Consider the following 14,711-nt stretch of genomic DNA (forward strand, 5'->3'; position numbering starts at 1 on the left):
CAATAATTAGTTCCTATAAATCGACTCATTGTCAGTTATTTCCTCCGGATCGGCAACGACTTCCGCTATTTACAACAGGTTATGGGCCCAGGACCCATGTTGTCGAACGATTAAGCAAAAAATCTTTGCGCAACGAAAGTAAGGTTAACTGTGTTCAGTCGATTCATCATATTCGAGAAAATTCGTCATGAATACCCATCGGATTGAGCTGCTTGGAAAAGATAACTACGATAGTTGGAAAATTCAAGCGAAGGCCTTGCTAGTCGAAAATGATTTGTGGGAATACGTGAGCGGTACAACAGCGCGACCAAATGCAGACGTGACAAAAATTGCGGCGTGGGACAAGGCAGATCAAAAGGCCATGTCGAAGCTAATTTTAGCGATAAGTCCATCTGAGGTAAAACAAGTAAAGTCGTGTACTACTTCGCGCGAACTATGGCAGAAATTAGAAGGTATTTATCAATCTAAAGGTCCTGCTAAGAAAGCTCATTTATTTAAGAAATTAACGCTATTAAAAATGCGCGAAACGGACAATATCCGTGATCACATAAGTACATTTATCGAAACGGTCGAGAAATTACAAGAGATGGACGTAATATTTGATCCGGAGCAACTCAGCATTATGCTTCTCTACAGTTTACCTGACAAATTTGAAGTTTTCAGGTGTGCGATAGAAACTCGTGATAAACTGCCCGATCTTGACACTCTAAAAATCAAGATTCTCGAAGAGAGCGATGCACACGAGGAGACAAGTGGACATTCGGAAAATGCAATGATCGCCAGTGGAAGATATAAAAGGAATTCGAAAAATATTCCGAAGAAATCTGATTGGAAGCATGAAAGAAAAGATAACTCAAAGACACAATTTGAATTTAAATGTTTTCGCTGTCACAGGACCGGACATAAAGCAGTGGACTGTAAGAAGAAATCTTCTGAAAAGGCTAAAAACATCGAAGAAAAGGAAGTCAGTCTATTTATTACCGAGAAAACAGATGCACCGAGTTCAGCTTTTCAAGTCGAAGAAATTGAGCGCACAGCCGAGTGGTGCCTCGATAGCGGCTGCACGTCACATATGTGCAATGATCAACGCAAATTTCTAGATTTAAAAGGAACGGAACACCGATCAGTAAACTTGGCGAGTCATGCATCAACTGTAATTAAAGGCGAAGGTACTGTAAAACTAATCACACTAAACGGAGCAGACAACACAGTGGTAAGTCTAGAAAATGTTCTAAACGTACCTGACTTGAGAACAAATTTGATATCTGTACCCAAAATTACGTCGAAAGGATACAAAGTAATTTTTGATCGAAATTCGGCTTTAATTATAGACAAGGAAGCAAAAGTCAAGTTAACGGCCGAACGGCGCAACGGATTGTATTACATAAACCAGCAAAATGAATTCGCTGCGAAAGCCGAAGCCAATATCAGTATGTCGAACATCACGAAATGGCACTTAAGACTCGGACACTTAAACGAGGGAAGTCTTCGTGAACTAGCACGAGAAGAAGCTGCAATTGGAATCCAGATAGCCGACAACGAGAAATTGCAACCGTGTGAAGTTTGTTTAAAGGGAAAACTCACACAAACACCGTTCAAAGAATCTCTAAGAAAAACGGAAATTTTGGAAATAATACACACAGATGTATGTGGCCCGATGCGCGTCGATTCGATGGGCGGATCCAGATATTTCGCTGTCTTCGTCGACGATAGCACACGCTGGTGCGAGGTAAGATTTCTAAAAAGGAAAAATGACGTTTTGAACGCTTTTCGAGAAGTTAAACAATTAATGGAAAATCAAACCGGAAAACGGATTAAGTGTATACAGTCAGACAACGGAAAAGAGTACTGTAACGAAAACTTTGATCAATATTTAAAAGAACGCGGAATTAAAAGAAGATTAACTGTTCCACATACCCCTGAACAAAACGGAATTGCCGAGAGACGAAATCGCACTTTAGTAGAAATGGGCCGATGTCTAATGATACAATCGGGATTGCCGCCCTCATTCTGGGCAGAGGCGATAGCTACTGCAAATTATCTACGAAATCGATGTCCGTCAAGACCACTTAGTAACAAAACATCATTTGAGAAATGGTACAAAAGATGTCCAAATCTTTGTCATCTCAGAATATTTGGAAGCAAAGTGTTTGTCCTAAATAAAGCACCCGGAAAAGGCAAATTTGATCCTCGTTCAAGGGAAGGCATCTTTATAGGATATTCTCAAGAGTCCAAAGCGTATCGAGTCTGGATACCTGAAAAGAAAAAGGTAGAGGTGTCGCGAGATGTAAGATTCTTGCCTGAGTTTTTAAAAGACGGAAAATTCGAGGAGTTCTTTGAACAAAACAATATGAAGAAAACAAACGAAAACCTGGATGAGCAAGAGAAAAATCAGCGCAAGGAAGTCGACATCGAAATCAATGGAGAAACGATTGAGAGGACGAATGAAGATCTTGAAGAAAATCCAAATATTATAGAAGCAAGAGAAGATGAAAATCATCAACGTGAAAACGACAACCAAGCACCCGTCATAGAGATTCGAAGGGGAGCAGGCAGACCCCGCATCGTTCGCAGTGGGCAAAGAGGACGACCGCGAAAAGTCTATAATGTCGTAAACATCGAAGCAAACGACGAAAGGATAGAAGATCCTAACAATGAAGATCATCAAGAAGACGATGAGGAAATTAACGTTGAAGAAGAAGCCAATCTAGCCGAAATTTCTCTCAAGGATGCATTATCGGGATCCGAAGCTACGGAATGAATGATAGCCATCAAAGAGGAGTTTAAAGCTCTTATCAAAAACGAAACATGGGAGATAATTGATCGACCGCTTGGAGAAAACATCATCGGATGCAAATTTGTTTTGCGAAACAAGATGAAGGAAAATGGTACTCTGGAAAGGAGAAAAGCGCGATTGGTCGCTCGAGGATTCGCTCAACGTTATGGAATTGAATTTAATGAGACTTACGCACCTGTAGCTCGAATGAGTTCGATTAGAATTCTGACTGCACTTTCAGCACATTTGGGTCTAAAAATGCATCAGTTAGATGTATCAACAGCATATTTAAATGGTAGCATTGAAGACAAAGTATATATGGAATTACCAGAATTATCCAAAGAAATCTTAAAGCAGATTATCTCGGAGAGTACAACTAACGAAGAAAATCAACTACGTATGAAGGCTCAGGAGATGTTACGCAAAATCCATCAAGGAAACAAGATTTGTCTACTCAAGAAAGCCATCTATGGACTGCGACAATCGGGTCGACAGTGGAATTTACGATTCGATGAGGAAATCCGCAAACTAGGATTGATTCGCACGAATGCGGACCCTTGCATTTATTTTGATAAGAAAGATAACTACTTGACGTTAGTAGCTATATATGTTGACGATATTATTATCGCATCGAGAAATCAAGTCCGTATTGCTGAGATAAAAAGAAAATTAATGTCTACATTTGAAATGAGAGACCTTGGCAAAATTAAACAATGCCTTGGCATAGAATTCACTGAAACCAATGAAGGAATTGCAATGTCACAGAGTCGCTACATTCAAGAGATACTGAAGCGATTTGGAATGGAAAACGCTAAACCAGTTACGACGCCCTGCGATTCATCGACGAAACTTGTCAAACCAGCCCATGCCACAGAAGCAAGCATGAGACGTTATCCATATCAGGAGCTTATTGGGTCTTTAATGTATTTGGCTGTTTGCACGAGACCAGATATATCCTTTGCCGTCAGTTCATTGAGCCAATTTAATAATTGTTACGACGATGATCACTGGATTGCAGCTAAAAAGGTTCTCCGTTACCTAAAAGGTACAACTAATCTGGGTATACAATTTGAGAGAGAAAACCTCGACTTGCAAGGTTTCGTGGATGCAGATTGGGGATCCTGCGTGGAAGATCGTCGCTCGTATTCTGGCTTTGTATTTACATTGGCTAACGGGCCAATTTCTTGGGAATCCAAGAAACAACGGACAGTGGCACTGTCAACCACTGAATCTGAATATATGGCTTTGACGGAAGCAACGAAGGAAGCTATACACATTCAGAGATTCCTGACAGAAATAGGAGTTCGAGGAAAAGATCCAGTATCGATCTTCAACGATAACCAAGGAGCTCAAAGACTGGCCAAAAATCCGTCATTCCATTCACGGACTAAACACATTGACATTCGTCATCATTTCGTCCGAGAGGCCATAAGGAGTGAACAAGTCGAACTTCAATATTTGGCGACCGAGGAGATGCCCGCTGACATACTTACAAAGGGACTACCGCGGACAAAACATGAAACCTGTTTAAGTTTATTAAATATTGATTTCATTTGAATTGCCTTTTGCTTTTAGAATGCGTTCAGATTAAGGGAAGGTGTCATAAATTGTGCTTTTTATTACCGACTGTAATCTGTTCGCCTTCATTATCGATTGTCTAAATCTTTCACTAGTTCCTTTTGTTGACACCGCATCCGTTTGGCATTTTTGATCTACCCTTATCTGTCGAATATATAACGCTGTACACGTGCCACGTGCGCTCGCTCTTTTAATAAAGTATCAATAATTAGTTCCTATAAATCGACTCATTGTCAGTTATTTCCTCCGGATCGGCAACGACTTCCGCTATTTACAACATATTTATTATAAATATTAAATTTATTTAAAATAATAAGTAAAAAATATTAAAAGAAAAATAATCTTTGTTTTTTTTAATTTAAAATTAAATATTAGAAAATTAAAAAAGAAACATACATTATAAAATTAATTAAATAAAAATAATATAAAAAAATGTTCATATGCATTGATAATTAAAAAGAGAAAAATTTGATAATAATAATGATGAAAATAATGTTGACAATAATATTATTTAAAAAATTTAAATGAAAGAGATGATGACAATAAGAAAAATTGTAGAAATAATATTGATATAGATAAAATTGTTCAAAAATTAAATATTTGTTGATTTAAAAAAAATTAACTTAAAATTGTAAATTTCCGGAAGAAATTTAAAAAAATATGTGATACTAAAATTAAGTTTTTATGATTTAAAAAAAATTTTAAACCTATTAGGAAGAAAAATTAATACTAAAAAAAAATATTTATAGTAGCATAATAAGTTATATTAAAAATGTTTTAATACGTGATTTTTTTAAAAAGATTTTATATATTTAACAAAATTAACCTTTTTGAAAAATAAAGAATAAAAAATATTGTGTCCATAACTTTAACCATAATTTAATATTTAATATAAATTGATCAAACAACATTGGTCCTTAAAAATTATATTAATTTAAAAATAAAAATAAAAAAATTTTTAAAAAGAGAAAATTATATTATAATACTTTGAAAAAATGCCAAGACGAAAAAAAGAACGTAATTTAGAAGAAGAGGAAATGTATCAAAGACTACGTCGTGAGAAAAGAAACGAAAATCAACGACGTCGTCGTCAAATTAATAAAGAAACTAATATAATTGAAAATTTAATTGCAAAAAAACGTATAATAGAGTTTAATAATGTTGTTGAAGAAGAATGCATTGCAAGTACATCAAATGAGAACCATGTTACAATGTATAGTAAAAATATTATAAATTCATCAATAAATTTAGAAAAGCAACGAGTAGTGGAAAAACAAATCAGGTGTAGATTCCGTAAGAAAAAAATTCCTTTTTAAAAAAATAATAGTACCAATGATGATATAGCAGAATATTATATAGGGTCAATGGATGTGATTTGTATTCATTGTAATGCCAAACATTTTGCAGCTGAAAAGATTATAAATAAAGGGAATTCCTTTCATGAATGTTGTAATCATGGAGCAGTATATCTTGAACCAATGCCAGACTTACCTGAAATTTTATTTTCTTTATTCAATGGAAATCATGAAAAATCAAAACATTTCTTCAATAATATTCGTAGTTATAATAATTCATTTTCTTTTGCATCATTTAGTGCAAATCTGGTAAATTTTTCACAAAGAAGAACAGGACCGTATTGTTTTAAAATACATGGTCAAATATATTATCAAATTAATACTGCATTACATGCAGCTGAAAATGAAAATCCGACAAATGGACAACTATTTATAATTGATTATAATGAAGCAATAAATCAACGTCTTAAACAAAATTCTAATTTAGATTTTGAAATTGTAACAAAATTAGAAAAATTAATACGAGAATGTAATATTTTTGCAAAATCATATCAAATGATGGCGGAAGAAGTAGAAAATCAACAACGAATAGAAAAACAAAGGGGAGAATCTTTTATGGAGCTACAATTATTATTTACACTAAAACCAGGAATGGAAAGACATAGATATAATGTTCAAAGAACAAATGAAGTTGCAGCGATTTTTAAAATAACTTCAGATGGAGAAATTCCAGATTCATATGTTACAATACGTAATAGAAATTCAAAAATTTTACAACAAGTTAGTATTATGGACCCAAATGTAGAACCATGGATATATCCATTATTTTATCCATATGGAACTAGAGGTTGGCATCGAAATTTAATGAAAAAAAATAGTAATAAGAGAATAACTAGAGCACAATATGTTAAATATCGTATGGCAATTCGTGATAATAGTAATGTCTTTTTATTAGGACGACGCTTATTCCAACAATGGCTCGTAGATAATTATGTAAAAATTGAAAAAGACAGAATAGATTTTTGTAGAACACATCAAAAAGAATTACGCTCAGAAACTTATCAAGGTTTAATAGATTATATGCAAAAGACAGCAAATAAATTAAATGGACATATAGGAAAATTAGTTATTCTGCCATCTACCTTTATTGGATCACCACGTAACATGTTACAAAATTATCAAGATGCAATGGCAATTGTGGCTAAATTTGGAAAACCAGATCTTTTTATAACAATGACTTGTAATCCGAAATGGCGTGAAATTGAGGAAAATCTTATGCCAGGACAACAAGCTTATGATAGACCAGATATTTGTGCACGTATTTTTAACATTAAAAAAGATTATCTTGTAGATTTAATAACTAAACAAAAATTTTTTGGAGAAGTAGCATCATACGTATATGTTATTGAATTTCAAAAACGGGGTTTGCCACACATACATATGTTGATTACTTTAAAACAAAATTTTAAAATAACAACAACAGAAATAGTAGATAAATATATTTCTGCAGAAATTCCAGATTCATATAAAAATCAAATTTTACATGATATAGTTATGAAACATATGATACATGGACCATGTGGAAATTGGTGTTTAGTTGATGGAAAGTGTTCAAAACATTATCCAAAAGCTTTTCTAGAAGAAACAAAAATGGATGAAGATGCTTATCCATATTATCGACGACGAGATAATGGTAAGACTTGGGAACGTCCAGGAAGATATATAGTTGATAATAGATATGTAGTTCCATATTGTCCTATATTATCAATTATATTTAATTGTCATCTAAACGTTGAAATAGTTTCAAGTATAAAATCAGTAAAATATCTATATAAATATATTTATAAGGGACACGATGCTGCTGCAATAACAATCGAACAAACAACAGAAAATGTAGAAATTAATCATGATGAAATACGTGAATATATTGAAGCTCGTTACGTCGGACCTGTAGAAGCTAGCTGGCGAATACTTAGTAAAAAACTACAAGATAAAAGTCATGCAATAGTACGTTTACCAATACATCTGCCTAATGAACAAAATGTAATAATTGATAATAATTCTATTGAAGATGCAATGTCTAATGCAATAAAACAAGTCACAATGTTAATTGACTATTTTGCTTTAAATTTACGCGATAATGAAGCTAAAAATTATTTATATATAGAAATTCCGCAACATTATACTTTCAAGAAAGAAAAGGTAAATGGAAGAAACATAACACAATGGGTAAAACGTAAAAATTATTATAATTGTATAGGACGAATGTATTCAGTTAGTCCAACACAAACAGAATTATTTCATTTACGTTTGTTGTTACTAACTATTAAAGGCGCAACATGTTATAATGATTTAAAAACTGTAAATGGAAAAACTTATCAAACATTTTCAGAAACATGTTTAGCTTTAGGCTTAATTGAAGATGATGAATGGATTCGTGCAATGAATGAAGCCGTAGGATGGATGATGCCACGACAACTACGTAAATTATTTGTTAGAATTTTATTACATTGTCAACCATTACATCCTGAAGAAATATAGAATAAATTTAAAGTTTCAATGTCTGAAGATTATGTACGACATTACGGTAAAATACAAGGAGAAAAAAAACTTACTTTTAAAAGAAGACAATTTCCAATTAAAATAGCTTTTGCAATGACGATTAATAAAGCACAGGGACAAACGTTTGATAAAATAGGAATAGATCTACGTAAAGATGTATTCAATCATGGACAACTATATGTAGCATTATCCCGAGTAAGATCATGGCAAGCAATAAAAATTTATTTGGGAGAACAACGAAATAACAGAAAAGTAAAAAATTATGTATATAAAGAAATATATTCATAATATACAAAAAACGCAAAATAAAAAAAGGCAAAAACAAAGAAAAAAAAGAAAATTAAAAAAGATAAAATAAATAAAAAACATTAAATTAAAAAAAAATTATATAAAATTTTAATTTAAAAAAAAATATTTGGATTGGTACTCGACAAAGAGACCCGAGGGGGTTTTAGTCGGTAACAGTCCGGCATAACCTTTGAAGAAAAAGAAAAAGTACAAAGGTTATCCATGAGGATTTCCCCCCCGAAAACAAAAAAAAGGAAAATAAAAAGAATTTAAAAAATTATGTAGTATAATGAAATATTATGAAAAATATGACAATAAAAAAAGATAATATTATTCTAAATATATCCTAAAAAACATAAAAAAAAAGAAAAGAACAGAAAACAATAGATTACAAATCAAGATAAATGTTAAACAGCCTTAAAGAAAGAATTAGGTATGTAAGGTATTTTGAATTAATTTTGTTAAATACTTAATGTGTATAATATTTTTTAATAATAAAAATTAGAAAAGATAGTATAAAAGAATGAAAAAATAAAAATATATAACAATTTGAAAAAAAAAGGAAAAGAAATAAAAATAATTTGAAAAAATAAACAAACTTATGTATATTTATGAAAAATAAAAGAGAGAATAATCAAAAATTATGGATAAGAATTTGGGAACATTAACAAAATAATTTAACACAAAAAAAAGTTTTCATAGTCTTACAAAACAAAATTAGTGTTTTCGTCTTTTTTATTATTTCATAAAGAAAGAGAGGGTGAGAAAGCATATTTAGATAAATGAAGTTATTACATAATTTTCAGCTTTCTTTAAAAAAAAAAGGTTAGAAAAAAAGACATTTACAATAAAATAAAAAAGTAAATCTTATTAAAAAATTGAATAACATTTATCTTGATTTGTAATCTAATATTGAAAATTGTCTTCTTCTGGAAAAAAAGTATTTATTCTAATTAATAGAACATAATCTTAAAAAAAAAAAAAAAAAATTGTATTAAACTTTTATGTTATTTAAAAAAGAAAAAAAGAGTGAGAAAACATAATTACAAAAGAATATAATTATACATTTATATAATTATTATTTCAAATATTAGTATTTAAAAAAAAGCTAAATAGCGCGCGCGTAGCGCGCGCAAGTGTTGTTCTAGTAAATATAAAAAATACTTACAATTAACGCCATTGTGTTTGCGTTATACTCCTGCATGATTTCTGCTTCTTTACACCGAGAAATTTTGAACTGAACTGACGAGCTAAAACTGCAGTTAGTCCGGCTTTGAGGGCATTGTTTATGTTTTTTGTTATACTTATCCCCACGCCGTAGAGATACCCTTTTGCTTGGCATCGATGTTCGAGTAAACTATTGTCCTTTAGTGATGCAATGTTTCACTTATGGCTTGAAAACTATTTTTTATAATACTCACACAGTTTTTTAAAGCATGTAATAAAAAATTGCTAGAAAAGCCCCCCCGCGGGACTATTTATAGTCGTGCAAAAGCGTGCATCGCTCAGTATTAAAGATGTATTTCGTACTATCACATGCCTCAGATATTATCAAATTGAGTGCCGAGCAGTTACAATTCGTGCCAAAGATCGTTCTGTTACGCGAGTGCGACAACTATATTGAAAACGTGTGGGACAAGCTTCCGGAACATATAAAGGCTGATCCGGAGGTTCGAAGCTATCGTCGCTGCAACGAGCATTACAATCAACCGTGGCAGCAAACGCACATCGACGGACCCGCGCCGCTGATCAAAAATTGTAGCGAATGCCAGCTGTCGCAACGGTAAAAAACGGCTACGGTCATCTGTTGAATCGCGCAATAAACGCGCTTCCCTTCGAGTTACACATCCCCGGCTATCAGTTTTGCGGGCCGGGAACGCACTTGGAAAAGCGATTAGCTAGAGGCGATCGGGGTATAAATCCGCTGGACGCGGCGTGCCGCGAACACGACATTGCGTATTCTCGGAGCAACGAGCTCACCGACAGACACGCGGCGGACGAGATACTTGCCGCGAAAGCACAAAAACGCGTAATCGCGAGAGATTCGGCTCTTGGAGAAAGAGCAGCTGCTGCAGCTGTTTGGGCAGCCATGAAAGCCAAGACAAAGATCGGTATGAGTGTAAAGAAGAAGAAGACCACGATGAAAAAAAAAACGTATACTTCCGGCAGCGAAACGAGGCGGTATGTTGCCGATTCTACTGATATTGGGCACGCTCGGATCATTGATCGGTGGAGCGGCCGGCGCGACAAAGGTAGTAAACGACAGCAAAGCCGCGCGACGTCAACTCGAGGAGCTACAACGTCACAATCGCGCGATGGAAGGTCGCGGAGTGTATCTCGCTCCGTACAAAGGCGGGCGAGGGCTGTACCTCGCCCCATACAAGTACGGAAAAGACGTAAAAGTGAAAAGAAAAAGTACTTCAAAAAGGCGTTAATAATACCCGCGGATGTGACGACGAACGTGCAATTATATCATCTGGCTATTCGTATGCGTATTCCATATTTCAGAGAAGTATTTATGCGTAACGCGTTACCGATAAGCGGTGCACGTCGAAACAAAAGCGGTATCGTAAATCTGGACGATGCGGAGGGCCCCGGTACTCACTGGGTGGCGTACGCAAAGAGAAGAAACCGCGTCAGTAGTGGTAATAGGCGGGTTCTAAGCCAGACAATGGGGATGACGTCACTAGGGGGAAGGAGAGGGGGAAAGGTATGTTTTCGAAGATCCTTTGGATCCGCCGCCTCGCAGGTGTCAGATAAGGGAAGGAGTTTCATCATATCTTATATATATATATATATATATATATATATATATATATATATATATAAGATATATAAAATTTATATAGGACAAGTCCTAGATAAACTCGCTAGAGAATGGGCCGAATCATTGTCCGGCAGTGTACATACATATCTTCGAATAAAATGACTACGTATTAAATGTTTTTGGGAACCGGAAATATCAATATTCGCAATAATAAAAAAAAGATAAGATTTACAAATATATATATATATATTATATTTAAGTTTATCTTAAAAATAAAAAAAAGTTTATCTAAAGTCACAGTCGCAGTTTGCACACACACACACACACACACGCACGCACGCACGCACGCACGCACGCACGCACGCACGCACGCACGCACGCACGCACGCACGCACGCACGCACGCACGCACGCACGCACGCACGCACGCACGCACGCACGCACGCACGCACGCACGCACGCACGCACGCACGCACGCACGCACGCACGCACGCACGCACGCACGCACGCACGCACGCACGCACGCACGCACGCACGCACGCACGCACGCACGCACGCACGCACGCACGCACGCACGCACGCACGCACGCACGCACGCACGCACGCACGCACGCACGCACGCACGCACGCACGCACGCACGCACGCACGCACGCACGCACGCACGCACGCACGCACGCACGCACGCACGCACGCACGCACGCACGCACGCACACACACACACACACAGCCATAGTCACAACCATAGCCATTAAAACATGTGGAGGGGTATTGCATATAAGAAGAAGAGCTCCAGCATCATCACCACATCAGTCGCTCGTTACAAGACGGATAGCAAAGATTCTCGGCAACATTACCGCTCAGACAACTGGGGAAAGACTCTCAAAAAAAACGTACGAGATGAACTATTACGTTCCGATCCAGCAAAATGAAGCGTGCAATAAACCGTAAGTATTTATAACTTTTAAATTCTTTTTTCATATTTATTTTACATTTTTCTATAACTCGCTATATATTCTTTTTACAGAACATTATCGCAACTGCGCTATACTCCACATATCCTGGGGAGGAGATTTGCTTTGACTACCACAGTCTACAAATACTTGGACATCGGAAGGGGTCCATGTCATATGTGGAGATGATTCTTGGCAACAACAAGGGCAGCCAAATAATTTTACCATATACAACATGGAAAGCATTCATCGAGAGACGTGCGGACATTGAGCGACTCGTGCGGTCAACTTTGCCATCTTCAAGACTTGTAATTTGCTATTTAGTAATAGAAATAGTAAAAATACGTGATGAGAATATTGTAAAATTAACGCTGCTTAATACCAGTTTATATATGAAACCGTTAACGATATTATTTTTATATGAACTCGAACACTGTGCTGAGTATGTATATAACCAGTTGCATCAAAAAACTTATAGTGTAAGCGATAAGTATAAGCATTTTGTAAGTCTTTTACGCCAAAATTATATTACTACTAAGCACGATGCTGTAAAGCTATTAAATGAAAGATACGATAAAACTTGTATCATAGATTGCGAACTGATGACCTATGGCGTGAATAATATTTTATATGATGCTTTGTGTAATAATTAAATGAATATGTATTTGTGTGAAAATTTAAAAAATTTATATGATACACCTTCTTTAATAAATAAATATGTATTGGTGTGAAAATTAAAAAAAAAAAACATTTTTATAATTATTTTTCCGACCTACCTACCTATTATTCCAAAAATAAAAATTATGTTAACTAATAAAATGGAAAATAGGAAATATGGAGGATAAAATAAAATACAAAATTTACATATATATATTTTTTTTATTGTTAGACCAATTAAATATATATTTTTTTTAATACATTTGTAAAGCACAATTGTTTACATGGTTCTGATAACGTAAGACATGCATAATATCCATTTTGTTTAGAGATTCATTGTCTTCTGGCGTCGTCACTTTGTTGTTTATGTAATTTTGCGCACAACATTGGTCAACGGGTTGTACTGAACCACGCGATCGTGTATGATGAGACGTGTATGATGGTACTCGCGGGCACGTTCTCTTTGCATTCAAACTCTAAGCGCACGTCCACGGTTGCGCTCTTTATCGATTCATTTTGTCGAGAGCAATCGATAATCACAAACGGACCTTTATGTCGAAAATTTGCGACAGTTTGATTCGGCTCGAGATAATTGTATCCATAATAATTTTTACAAAAACGTGTGTACGTGTCGTAGAGAATTGCCCATCTGTTTCTATCAAAATCTAGATTCATATCATCGTACGGATAACATTCTGAGTTTAGATACAGTTTTACGTTCGTTAGTTTGCAATGATCGAATCGGCTCGCGTCATCGAGCATAACATTCTTCCGACCAGCCTGCAGAGCGAAGATGACGTAACGCGGCTTCTCGAGCTGAGTAGCGGTCTTGATGGCCCACGAATGTTTAGTTGTGCGTTGTAATAGCGGAAACTCGTACAGATCCCACGAACGAAAAGCCATGCTGAGGTATCGCCCGCTTTCTAGAGCACGCAGCATCGACAGTTTATTTACCTCGTTCAGCAGCACGTGTGGCATTTGCCACTGTACTTTGAATAATTCAATTTCAGGTTCTCTCGCCGGATCGCCAACTAGACAATTATTATCGTTGCGCGAGCGTATCAAGATCAACTCATGACGGGCGTTAATCACCACGCGTCTATAATCTTCGCAAAATCCTAGTAGCATATTGAGCGGTACGCAAAAATTAAAGTATCCATTCGGAGAATTCCACGGCTCCCAACCAGCGTTATTTGCAATCATAATTCTGTCAGATGACATAGTAATATAATTCTTGAGCGCGCTGGTTATTCCAACGTTTCTGTTGCGATCAATCTCCACACCGTTGAGTTCATATCGAATCTCATCAAACATGAACGCGACGCAATTATTCCCCAATGTCACATCAGATCCCGCAACCGGTTTTTTTATCGTAAGTTTTCCCTCGATGTATAGAAAACTTTCGGACGGTAACGTGTATAAATCTTGCTGTTGTATAGGTATTCTTATCTCATCGCTGTATTCGAATGTTGTGTTGGCGAACGGATTGTACGTGTGATTTTCAATCTTAACGATACGATCGTCAAAGATCGGCTCATCCTCGATGTTTAAGATGTTAGTCATTGTCGCACAGCGTATCCCAAAGATTGTAGAAATGCAACGTTGGACGCGGTAAGTTTCTTTTTCGTGATACAACCGTTTCTTCTTGGTGGTTGAAATTTACTACTAAATGTCGAGTTTGTAAATGTTGGTTTTGTAAATGTTGTGTTATCTCTCACGTGTCCATTCAATATGAGCATCTCATACACATGCGTTATCGTCGTAGTCGTCGTACGTGCAATCTGACGGTAATTTCTTCACCTCGAAAATCAAGCAATCGTCCGTGCTGGTCGACGACG

At 35.7% G+C, this 14,711-nt stretch overlaps 1 protein-coding gene across 1 annotated transcript; it reads right to left on the reverse strand.

The window, feature by feature from the left end:
* Positions 1–13,263: 13,263 nt before the first annotated feature.
* Positions 13,264–14,436, reverse strand: LOC118647073. The gene has a single exon (XM_036291268.1). It carries the CDS (start codon positions 14,434–14,436, stop codon positions 13,264–13,266), a length of 1,173 nt encoding a protein of 390 aa, XP_036147161.1.
* Between the last annotated feature and the right edge of the window lie 275 nt (positions 14,437–14,711).

The sequence above is a fragment of the Monomorium pharaonis genome, chromosome 1, assembly GCF_013373865.1.
Source record: "Monomorium pharaonis isolate MP-MQ-018 chromosome 1, ASM1337386v2, whole genome shotgun sequence".
NCBI lineage: Eukaryota > Metazoa > Arthropoda > Insecta > Hymenoptera > Formicidae > Monomorium > Monomorium pharaonis.